This window comes from Lithobates pipiens, unplaced genomic scaffold, assembly GCF_037356315.1.
Source record: "Lithobates pipiens isolate NorthernLeopardFrog02 unplaced genomic scaffold, aLitPip1_a1.2 Scaffold_27, whole genome shotgun sequence".
Lineage (NCBI taxonomy): Eukaryota > Metazoa > Chordata > Amphibia > Anura > Ranidae > Lithobates > Lithobates pipiens.
In genome coordinates, this window is record NW_027507788.1 from 11,233,825 (window position 1) to 11,246,737 (window position 12,913).

The window sequence follows — 12,913 nt, forward strand, 5'->3', positions numbered from 1 at the left end:
GTGGGGTATAGAAAGCAGCAAGTGAAAATGTTGTACCAGAAGTTGAGGTGTTAAAAGCAGAAAAATGGGCAAGCATAAGGATTTGAATGACTTTGATGAGGACCAAAGCACCGGATTGAAACACCAGGTGCAGGCTAAGCGTATAGCAAAATGAAGCAAAAAGCAAGTTCTGGACAGCCGCACTGTGGAATACAGCCTTTATTGTAAAAATTCAACAGATACAAACCACAGCAAAAAAAAAAAAATGGGACAATCGAGTTGATGCATTTCACACTTATCAGTGCTCCAGCTCAAATTTAAGGGGTTGTAAAGGTAAATGTTTTTTCACCTTAATGCATTCTATGCATTAAGGTGAAAAAACATCTGACAGTCCCGGCGCCCCCAGCCCCCCTGTTTTACTTACCTCACCCCTTGAAAGTCCTGCGCTCGTCCCCCGACGTCCTTTCCACTGTTCAGCCTGGCCGCTGATTGGCTGGAGTGGATGGATGGAAAGCAGCGCAGCCATTGGTTCGCGCTGCTGTCAATCACATCCACTGACGCGGAGCACCGGGGGGCGGGGCCGTGTGATACAGCGAGCGGCTATAGACGCCGGCTGTATCATGGGAGCGCGCCCGCAGATGCTTCTCACCATGCGAGGGAGCTCGCATGAATGTGAGAAGCATCTGAGGGAGGAAGCAGAGACAGCCGCCGAGGGACCCCAGTAGAGCAGGTTCGGGGCCACTCTGTGCCAAACGAGCTGCACAGTGGAGGTAAGTATAACATGTTTGTTATTTTTAAAAAATACAATTTTTATCTTTGCAATCCCTTTAAGCTATGATTAAGCACTGATAAGTGTGTAATGCGTCAGTTCGATTGCCCCATTTTTTTTTTTGCTGTGGCTTGTATCTATTAGGTTTTTACAATGAAAGCTGTATTCCGGAGTGCAGCTGTCCAGAACTTCCTTTTTGCTTCATTTAGAATAATAACGTATTAAACCAGGCAGGGCCTCAGTGATGCAGGTTTATTAACAACAGCTGGGAACATACAGGTTTATGTTTAAAGTATTACAAGATGCAGGTCTAATTTATACAGTTTCTTACAATGCAAGCATATTAGGTACAACATGATTGGTTTCTAAGATCTACGTCAATGTAACTAACCATAAATTTGACACCTGTCATACAACCAGACAAACATATTCATTCCCAGAATTCCTACATGTTTATTAAAATTATTTATAATTTGTTTTGTCTATGGTTTTATCCATTACAATACTTATGTAGAGACAGTATGGCACCCAGTCATGGTAAATCAAACCCTCCTTGTCCTGATAAGACTTTACCAACTCAAGGATAACAGATTTATGACTTTGGGAAAATGAACTTGCAATAACCCCACCTTGTGTGTTATATGTGTTATTGTTTTTTCACTATACAATCCTATGTGTATGTATTCATATATTGGTTTCACAAAAAAGTACTGTATTATTTACATAATATATATATGCATAACCGGTGGGTTATGGTGGGCCGTCATAATGTTATGGATGATCGATATGTATATAAAAAATCCCATATATATATATATATATATATATATATATATATATATATATATATATATATATATATATATATCTTCCGATACATTTTCATGATCTCACTGATTAAAACTTATGAGAAACTAAAATACAAAATAATCACAGGAGGCTCCTCAGTAATATATTTTTTTAGACGTTTTAATTAGGTGTAAAAAAAATGTAATAAATTTGTGGGGTCACAAGGATTGGATAACATTTTTAGACTTATAACATAGGGGTTTATTTACTAAAGGCAAATAGGTTATTTGCAAAGGAAGTTTTTTCTTGATGAATGTACTGAAGTTCTGTTGACTTCCATCATTCAATGCAAGCAAAAATACTGTTTTTGTATTTTACATGCATGTAATTGGGTATTATTTGCCATTTCCTTTGCAAAGTGCAAATTCCCTTGCAAAGGGAACAGCCTATTTGCCTTTAGCTAGCTTTGTAATCACAAAGCATTTTTTTTTTCATCGTATGTGTATTCATGAACTGCCCTTTCTAGGCCGAGAATTCTTTTTGGGGCACTGCTTTGGTTGGATACAGGGGCCGGAGGTGCCTGATCTGAAGATATAGGGGCTGCGACAGTAACAGCCCGGCACGCAGTTCATTGTGCACATTCCAGGGTCATTTTGGAGGCGTTCACAGTTCATGGGGCAGGCGCTTCCGCAGCTATCCCAAACCTGGTTGGCGAATCGGCACTTCTTCTCTGTGACAACAAAAATGATTTGATCAGTTTTATTTATTGTCCAAATAAATTAAATACATTTTGAACATGTTCTAATTTCCCTTGTATGTGGAGTGTAGTTAAAGGCTAGGTTCACCGTTGTGAACAAATACACTTATGGCCCGTACACACAGACGGAATTTCCATCGGAAAAATCTTGGATGGTTTTTCAGACGGAATTCCGCTCAAGCTTGGCTTGCATACACACGGTCACACAAAAGTTCGCTGAAATTTCGACCGTCAAGAACGCGGTGACGTACAACACTACGACAAGCCGAGAAAATGAAGTTCAGTGCTTCCAGGCATGCGTCGAATTGTTTCCGAGCATGCGTAGGAATTTTGCACATCGCAATTGGTACGGAATTTCCGATCTGAACTTTTTCCGACCGAAAAAATTGAGAACCTGCTTTCAATATTTTGCTGGCAGGGAATTCGGCCAGCAAAAGTCCTATGGAGCATACGCACTATGGTCGCATTTTCCGACCAAAAGCTCTCATCTGTCTTTTGCTGGCCGAATTTCCGATCGTGTGTACGGAGCTATAGGCAACTTTCACACCGAGGCGGGCGGGTGCCGGCAGTAAAGCGGCGCTATATTTAGTTTATGTTATGTTTATGTTTTAGCAACGCTATTCGGCCCCATTGTTCCATTGTTGCCCCATTGTTCCAGTCGGGGCCCTCAAGGACTTTCACATTGGAGTGAATTGAGCGTCTCTTTCAGGGCGCTTTGCAGTTGCTATTTTTACCACTATAGGGCCTGCAAAGCGCCTCAGTGTGAAAGTAGCCTTACACTATATTGTCAAACGCAAGGTCCATAAAGACATGGATGAGTAAGTTTGGGGAGGAGGAAGTTGACTGTCCTGCAGAGTCCTGACCTCAACCCGATAGAACACCTTTGGGAGGAATTAGAGCGGAGACTGTGCTCCTGGTCAAACATTCCCATAGACACACTCTTAAACCTTGTGGACACCTTTGGGGTGAATTAGATTGGAAACTATGAGCCAGGCCTTCTTGTTAAACATCAGTGCCTGACATCACAAATGTGCTTTAGGAAGAATAGTCAAAGATTCCCATAGACACCCTCCTAAACCTTGTGGACGGCCTTCCCAGAAGAGTTGAAGCTGTTATATCTGCAAAGGGTGGAGCCAACTCAATATTGAACCCTACGGACTAAGACTGGGATGACATTAAAGTTCATATGTGTGTACAGGCAGGCGTACCAATACTTGTGACAATATAGTATATTTTTGTAGGAAAACAATGTGCGTGGGTTATTTTTTTCACATGAGCCTGCAGAGCATTGCACATGTGATTGGGGGATTGAAGATGCAATGTAGCCTCCTGCAGACTCTACCTACTGTTCTGTGCCCGTACCCCTGGATGGGCTGTCAGTTTTAGGGCTGTAGGCAGTGTCAATGGACTGTGAGCATGCTGAAGCTTATCAGCAAATGCTCAGTAAATACTCGCAAACAGCCGCCGCTCATCTGAGTGGGCATGACAAGATCACCGGAATGCTCCGCCCTACGCGTTGCATCCTACGGGTCGTCTTCCAAACTGTCTGTAAAAGGTCTTGAAAATGGGTGCCATTCCAGCCTTGTCCAAGTATGTGCTACATATTCATATCCATGGTTTATAATGATTAGATATTCAGTAGGAAAAGTTGGTGAACCCAAATACCTTTTGGGACAATGGTGCAAAGCATAACATCACGATCGATTGATCGATTGACCCACAGTGTACCTTTTAAACTGATTTTCCTTTTTTATCACATGTGAGTAATAATAATTATTTATATAGAGATATATATATATATACATATATATATATATATATATATAAATATATATATATATATATATATATATATATATATATATATATATATATATATATATATATATATATATATATATATATATATATACATATATAGATATATATCTATATATATGTATCTATATGTATTTATATATATATATATATATATATATATACCCATATATTTTTCCTGACACCAAGAGAAAAATGGTAATAACGGAGGGATCTCCAGCGCACAGCCTGTGATTGACAGCCTCTACTCTGTGCTTGCTGCCTCATTTTCCTGCCATCAGGCCGACAACAGCCTCTGCCACCAGGTGAAAAAACAGTGACAGGGGAGGGATCTTCAAGCCTGTGATTGAGAGCCTCTGCTCTGCACCTGTGTGCTGTGTGAAAGAGGGGTATGCCCTTTCCCCTCCAATCATCTCTCAGAGATCACCTTACTGCGCTCTGCAGTGTGTAATTGAGTGTGTTTTCTGAAAGCTCAGACAAGCTTTGTGAAATCTTGATTTTGAACAGGTGTAGAGAAAAGAAGACTGCAGATAAATGGGCACAACTTATACAGGAGGATATGTTTAATCTCTATGTATCACCTGAGGCCGGTCAATTCACTGGGTATATGGAAGGGTTTACAACCACTTTAAAGTCTGACTATTGTCCCTAAAAGCAGGATTTTGTTGACTTGCTCTTGGTGTGCATTTTAACGCAGGAAAACCAAATAAAATAAAATCTAATAAACAAGCAAAAATAGTATATTAACAGCTTCTAAAATATATATATATATATATATATATATATATATATACAAAAAAGCAGTTTAACATAAGAAAGGACAAAGTATGTCATCTTAGTTGGAACTCACACTATATGAAAACACCAATTTTATGTTCAAAGGAAAACTCTCACCTTCTTGTGCCTGACGCTCTTTGGCATCAACAGAGGCCAACACTGCTGGGAGAAAATAAATGTATTCATCGTTATATATTATTATATTATATCACATGCATGTCTACAGGGTAACGCACATTTTAAAGGAACGCTACGGGATATCTTTATTCTCCAAAAAATAATCCATACACAACCATTACTTAACCACTTACAGACCAGACCATTTTGCTGGTCAAAGACCAGGCCACTTTTTGCGATTCGGCACTGCGTCGATTTAACTGACAATTGCACGGTCGTGCGACGTGGCTCCCAAACAAAATTGACGTCCTTTTTTTCCCACAAATAGAGCTTTCTTTTGGTGGTATGTGATTACCCCTGCGGTTTTTATTTTTTGCGCTATAAACAAAAATAGAGCGTGAATTTTGAAAAAAACACATTATTTTTTACTTTTTGTTATAATAAATATCCCCCAAAAATATATATAAAAAAATTTTTCCCTCAGTTTAGGCCGATACGTAGCTACATATTTTTGGTAAAAAAATCGCACTAAGCGATTATTGATTGGTTTGCGCAAAAGTTATAGCGTTTACAAATAGGGGATAGTTTTATGGCATTTTTATTAATAATTATTTTTTTACTAGTAATGGCAGCGATCAGCAATTTGTATTGTGACTGCGACATTATGGCAGACACATTGGACATTTTTGACACATTTTTGGGAACATTGTCATTTATACAGCAATCAGTGCTATATAAATGCAGTGATTCCTGTGTAAAGGACACTGGCAGTGAAGGGGTTAACCAGTGGGTGGCAGCGTAGGGGTTAAGTGTTCCTAGGGGTGTGTTACTAACTGTGGGGGGCTGGACTTTCATTTAGTGAACACTGATCTCTGCTCCAATCACATGGAGCAGAGATCAGCGTCACTAGTTGCTAGGCAGAATGGAGAAATGCTGTTTACAATGGCATTTCTCCATTAAGCCACCACGTGAGACGTTCGCGGGTAGGCCCGCGGTGATCGAGTCTGCGTGACCCGCAACTGGACTCATGGGGGTCCCGACTAGCGCACTCGCGATGGCAGGGCGGCATTGAAGATTGGACGTACCTGTACGCCAACATGCCTGCCTGTGCCATTCTGCCAACGTACATTGGCGTGCGCTGGTCGGGAACTGGTTAAAGTGGCTGTAAACCCATTACAACCACTTTTACCTACAGGTAAGCCTAGATAAGATGAATGCCCCATACACACGGTCGAACATTCCGACCACAAAATCCGTTGGATTTTTTCCGACGGATTTTGGCCAAAACTTGTCTTGCATACACACGGTCGCACAAAGTTGTCAGAAAATCCGATTGTCACGAGGTGACGTAAAAAATGTACGACGGGACTACGTAGAGGCCAGTAGCCAATAGCTTTTGTCTCCAATTTTTTTTTCTGAGCATGCGTGGCACTTTGTGCATCGGAATTCTCTACACACGATCGGAAAAAAAGTCCGATCGGATTTTGTTGTTGGAAAATTTTAGATCCAGCTCTGAAACTTATTCCGTCAGAAATTCCGACAGAAAAAGTCCGATAGAGCCTGCACACAATCGGATTTTCCGACAACATAATCCGATCTGACTTTTTCCCTCGGAATTTCCGACCATGTGTATGGGGCATAAGGCTTACCTGTAGGTGCAAGAAATATCTCCCAAACCTAAAAGGTTCAGGAGATATTTGCAGGAATAGCGGCACTGATAGGCGCCGTAGACATAGGGCGCAGGTGCACTGAATGTGCTGTTTCTAACAGCGATCATGCCGGTGCGCATGCATGGGAGTGATGTCATCACGGCTCCGGCCAGTCACAGTGCCGCAAAGCCCGGAAGTCACTCCGGGATAGATGGCGGCATCGGAGGAGGGGAACGAGGGCCGATGCCGGGGCTTCGATCTCAGGTAATTAATTCATAATGAGCTAGTATGCTATGCATACTAACTCATTATGTCTTTGCCTTGCAGGGGTTATTTTTTTATTTTTTTAAAGAGGCTTTACTTCCTCTTTAATGGCTCTGTAATCTATTTCTCATGAAATTGTTTCTGTGTTTTTCTGCCTCCTTGTAATTTCCTCCGTGAGCTCCGGAAATTCTTCCCCCCCCCCCCCCCACTCCCCTTTGCTTGAAATGAGCTGTGCACTCTAGTTGGGGTCATGAGCACTTCTCTATGCACCCTACAAATCCCATAGTCCATAGTCTATCTTTGGAGTGGGAAAGAGAGGGTGGCTACATTCCTACATACCATAGGACCAAGGTAGGGTGGTTGTGCTCCTACATACAGTGAGACCAAAGTAGGGTGGTTATGTTCCTACATTCAGTGAGACCAAGGTAGGGTGGTTATGTTCCTACATTCAGTGAGACCAAGGTAGGGTGGTTATGTTCCTACATACAGTGGGACCAAGGTAGGGTGGTTATGTTCCTACATTCAGTGAGTCCAAGGTAGGGTGGTTATGTTCCTACATACAGTGGGACCAAGGCAGGGTGGTTATGTTCCTACATACAGTGGAACCAAGGCAGGCTATTTATGTTCCTACATACAGTGAGACCAAGGCAGGGTATTTATGTTCCTACATACAGTGGGACCAAGGTAGGGTGGTTATGTTCCTACATACAATGGGACCAAGGTAGGGTGGTTATGTTCCTACATTCAGTGAGTTCAAGGTAGGGTGGTTATGTTCCTACATACAGTGGGACCAAGGCAGGGTGGTTATGTTCCTACATACAGTGAGACCAAGGCAGGGTGGTTATGTTCCTACATACAATGGGACCAAGGCAGGGTGGTTATGTTCCTACATACAGTGGGACCAAGGCAGGGTATTTATGTTCCTACATACAGTGAGACCAAGGTAGGGTGGTTATGTTCCTACATACAGTGGGACCAAGGCAGGGTGGTTATGTTCCTACATACAGTGGGACCAAGGTAGGGTGGTTATGTTCCTACATACAGTGGGACCAAGGTAGGGTGGTTATGTTCCTACATACAGTGAGACCAAGGTAGGGTGGTTATGTTCCTACATACAGTGGGACCAAGGCAGGGTGCTTATGTTCCTACATACAGTGAGACCAAGGCAGGGTGGTTATGTTCCTACATACAATGGGACCAAGGCAGGGTGGTTATGTTCCTACATACAGTCGGACCAAGGCAGGGTATTTATGTTCCTACATACAGTGAGACCAAGGTAGGGTGGTTATGTTCCTACATACAGTGGGACCAAGGCAGGGTGGTTATGTTCCTACATACAGTGGGACCAAGGCAGAGTGGTTATGTTCCTACATACAGTGGGACCAAGGTAGGGTGGTTATGTTCCTACATACAGTTGGACCAAGGTAGGGTGGTTATGTTCCTACATACAGTGAGACCAAGGTAGGGTGGTTATGTTCCTACATACAGTGGGACCAAGGCTGAGTGGTTATGTTCCTACATACAGTGGGACCAAGGTAGGGTGGTTATGTTCCTACATACAGTGGGACCAAGGCAGGGTGGTTATGTTCCTACATACAGAGGGACCAAGGCAGGGTGGTTATGTTCCTACATACAGAGGGACCAAGGTAGGGTGGTTATGTTCCTACATACAGTGGGACCAAGGCAGGGTGGTTATGTTCCTACATACAGAGGGACCAAGGTAGGGTGGTTATGTTCCTACATACAGTGGGACCAAGGCAGGGTGGTTATGTTCCTACATACAGAGGGAGCAAGGTAGGGTGGTTATGTTCCTACATACAGTGAGACCAAGGTAGGGTGGTTATGTTCCTACATACAGTGGGACCAAGGCAGGGTGGTTATGTTCCTAAATACAGTGGGACCAAGGCAGGGTGGTTATGTTCCTACATACAGTGCGACCAAGGCAGGGGGGTTATGTTCCTACATACAGAGGGACCAAGGCAGGGTGGTTATGTTCCTACATACAGAGGGACCAAGGTAGGGTGGATATGTTCCTATATACAGTGGGACCAAGGCAGGGTGGTTATGTTCCTACATACAGAGGGACCAAGGTAGGGTGGTTATGTTCCTGTATACAGTGGGACCAAGGCAGGGTGGTTATGTTCCTACATACAGTGAGACCAAGGCAGGGTGGTTATGTTCCTACATACAGTGAGACCAAGGCAGGGTGGTTATGTTCCTATATACAGTGGGACCAAGGCAGGGTGGTTATGTTCCTACATACAGTGAGACCAAGGTAGGGTGGTTATGTTCCTACACACAGAGGGACCAAGGTAGGGTGGTTATGTTCCTATATACAGAAGGACCAAGGTAGGGTGGTTATGTTCCTATATACAGAGGGACCAAGGCAGGGTGGCTATGTTCCTACATACAGAGGGACCAAGGCAGGGTGGTTATGTTCCTACATACAGTGAGACCAAGGTAGGGTGGTTATGTTCCTACATACAGAGGGACCAAGGTAGGGTGGTTATGTTCCTATATACAGTGGGACCAAGGCAGGGTGGTTATGTTCCTACATACAGAGGGACCAAGGCAGGGTGGTTATGTTCCTACATACAGAGGGACCAAGGTAGGGTGGTTATGTTCCTATATACAGTGGGACCAAGGCAGGGTGGTTATGTTCCTACATACAGAGGGACCAAGGCAGGGTGGTTATGTTCCTACATACAGAGGGACCAAGGTAGGGTGGTTATGTTCCTATATACAGTGGGACCAAGGCAGGGTGGTTATGTTCCTACATACAGTGAGACCAAGGTAGGGTGGTTATGTTCCTACATACAGAGGGACCAAGGTAGGGTGGTTATGTTCCTATATACAGTGGGACCAAGGCAGGGTGGCTATGTTCCTACATACAGTGGGACCAAGGCAGGGTATTTATGTCCCTACATACAGTGAGACCAAGGTAGGGTGGTTATGTTCCTACATACAGTGGGACCAAGGCAGGGTGGTTATGTTCCTAAATACAGTGGGACCAAGGCAGGGTGGTTATGTTCCTACATACAGTGCGACCAAGGCAGGGGGGTTATGTTCCTACATACAGAGGGACCAAGGCAGGGTGGTTATGTTCCTACATACAGAGGGACCAAGGTAGGGTGGATATGTTCCTATATACAGTGGGACCAAGGCAGGGTGGTTATGTTCCTACATACAGAGGGACCAAGGTAGGGTGGTTATGTTCCTGTATACAGTGGGACCAAGGCAGGGTGGTTATGTTCCTACATACAGTGAGACCAAGGCAGGGTGGTTATGTTCCTACATACAGTGAGACCAAGGCAGGGTGGTTATGTTCCTATATACAGTGGGACCAAGGCAGGGTGGTTATGTTCCTACATACAGTGAGACCAAGGTAGGGTGGTTATGTTCCTACATACAGAGGGACCAAGGTAGGGTGGTTATGTTCCTATATACAGTGGGACCAAGGCAGGGTGGCTATGTTCCTACATACAGAGGGACCAAGGCAGGGTGGTTATGTTCCTACATACAGTGAGACCAAGGTAGGGTGGTTATGTTCCTACATACAGAGGGACCAAGGTAGGGTGGTTATGTTCCTATATACAGTGGGACCAAGGCAGGGTGGTTATGTTCCTACATACAGAGGGACCAAGGCAGGGTGGTTATGTTCCTACATACAGAGGGACCAAGGTAGGGTGGTTATGTTCCTATATACAGTGGGACCAAGGAGGATGAACGTAGCCACCTTCTACCAGGAAGTCAGATCACAGAAGCCAAACAAAAAGGAATTAGAATTAGGCTGAGAGCAATAGAAGGGACTTTTCTGAGTTGAGAGTACAGACTGTAAAATATTTATTTTTATTTTTAAAACAAAGTTTAGTGTCACTTTAAGTTAATCATCACTGTGTGCTGAACACACGCAGGGTCTGAAATGATAAACCCATGTTTAGCAAAAAAAGTGTCAATGATATAAATGTATTTTGGTTTTCACTCACCCAGGAAGAGTAGAAGTATTCCGGCGCTGAGTCGGAGCATTCTTCCCTGTGTGTGATCACTGCCGATAGCAGTTACTTAAAATAGAGGAGAATATTATAGAGAATAAAAGTTATTGTCCATTATTAATTACACTTACAAGAGGATCAATATTGTCATTCTGTCTGTCTGTCTATCGACAATTTAGTACAGTCTGGTTCACTCTAAACAAACTTTGAGTCTACATATTATAATACAGATAGATAGATAGATAGATAGATAGATAGATAGATAGATAGATAGATAGATAGATAGATAGATAGATAGATAGATAGACGGATAGATAGATACATAGATAGATAGATACATAAACACATACATACATAAATAGATAAATAGATATGTAGATAGATAGATAGATAGATAGATAGATAGATAGATAGATAGATAGATAGATAGATAGATAGATAGACAGACAGACAGACAGACAGACAGACAGACAGGCAGACACATAGACACAAAGATAGACAGACACATAGATACATATATAGACAAATAGATACATATATAGATATATACATAGATAGATAAATAGATAAATAGATACATATATAGATAGATACATAGATGGATAGATAGATAGATAGATAGATAGATAGATAGATAGATAGATAGATAGATAGATAGATAGATAGATAGATAGACAGATACATAGATAGATAGATACATAGTTGCATATGTATGTATAATGCCCTGTACACACGGTTGGAAATTCCGATGAAAAATGTCCGATCGGATTATATTGACGGAAAATCTGATCGTGTGTGGGCTCTATCGGACTTTGCAAGCAGGATCTAAAATTTTCCATCAAAAAAATCCGATCTGACTTTTTCCGATCGTTTGTAGAGAATTCCGATCGGACAAAGTGCCACGCATGCTCAGATCAAATTACGAGACCAAAGCTATTGGCTACTAGCCTCTACCTAGTCCCGTCGTATGCAACGAACGTCACCTCGTTCCATGCGATCGGATTTTCGGACAACTTTGTCCGACCGTGTGTGTGCAAAACCAGTTTCGGACAAAACCCGTCGGAAAAAATCCGACGGATTTTGTGGTCGGAATGTCCGAGAGTGTGCATGGGGCATAATACAGAATATATAGAGATAGAGAATGGTGTACTAAGGGGACTTACATTTTTCCAGCATCCGTCTTGCTGTGGATCTCCTCTCTGCCTTCAAGTCCCGAATTTATTTCCTATAATAGCTTGTTTTCCATGTCATCATAGCTGAGGAATGTGCAGACAAGCCCTGACAGAAAGTCAAGCATCCCTCGTCTGTTTGTTCATAATATTTCAGGGCAATAAACCTTTAACTGTAACAGCCCCATCAGCCTTGCTATACACTCTAACAATCGAAGGATAAATGTTTTAAGTTTGCTCTGCGTCCTTCAGAGCCAGAATGTTCCCTTCTGTAATTCATTCACCCGGAAGGTGTTTTTATGAGTATAATTTATGGGTGAGATTGGTGTAAAGCCTCATACACACGTTCGGATTTTCCGCAGACAAAACCTCAGACTTTTGTCTGAAGGCGTCTGCCTAGATTTTGTCTTGCATACAAACGGTACACAATTGTCGGCCAACAAACACGAACGTAGTGACTTACTAGACCAGGGGTCTCAAACTGGTGGCCCTCCAGCTGTTGCAAAACTACAAATCCCATGAAGCATTGCAAGGCTGACAGTTACAAGCATGAATTCCACAGGCAGAGGCATGATGGGACTTGTAGTAACAGTTGGAGGGCCGCCAGTTTGAGACCCCTGTACTAGACATACTACGAGCCGAAAAAAAGGAAGTTCAATTGTCAGGGGCCACCCTTTGGGCTCCTTCTGCCAATTTCGTGTTAGTAGAAGTTTGGTGAGTGTTTATTGTCGCTTTTCATTACGTTCTTTTCATTTCACGCTTTTCAGTTTGTTTCTGAACAGCCGTTCATCGACCAGCCATGTTGCGGAGGAGATAACGTGTTATTTATTATT

At 42.7% G+C, this 12,913-nt stretch overlaps 1 protein-coding gene across 2 annotated transcripts; it reads right to left on the reverse strand.

The window, feature by feature from the left end:
- Positions 1-1,701: 1,701 nt before the first annotated feature.
- On the reverse strand, positions 1,702-12,226 carry LOC143933518 (chymotrypsin inhibitor-like). 2 transcript variants are annotated; one of them, XM_077456430.1, is made up of 4 exons: positions 12,075-12,226; positions 10,906-10,980; positions 5,007-5,051; positions 1,702-2,267 (listed from the first exon to the last, which is right to left on the reverse strand). In XM_077456430.1, exons 1-4 carry the CDS (start codon positions 12,085-12,087, stop codon positions 2,044-2,046), a joined length of 357 nt encoding a protein of 118 aa, XP_077312556.1. In that variant the 5' UTR covers positions 12,088-12,226; the 3' UTR covers positions 1,702-2,043. The 2 variants fall into 2 exon arrangements, with proteins under 2 accessions (XP_077312556.1, XP_077312557.1); XM_077456431.1 differs by having other exon boundaries at positions 5,007-5,048; positions 12,075-12,224.
- Positions 12,227-12,913: the final 687 nt, after the last annotated feature.

Excerpts from the sequence above, each read along its gene's own strand:
- LOC143933518 (XM_077456430.1), bottom strand. Across the intron at positions 5,052-10,905 it reads AATACTTCTACTCTTCCTGG|CAGTGTTGGCCTCTGTTGAT; the intron begins GTGAGTGAAAAC and ends ATTTTCTCCCAG. Across the intron at positions 2,268-5,006 it reads AGAGCGTCAGGCACAAGAAG|AGAAGAAGTGCCGATTCGCC; the intron begins GTGAGAGTTTTC and ends TTGTTGTCACAG.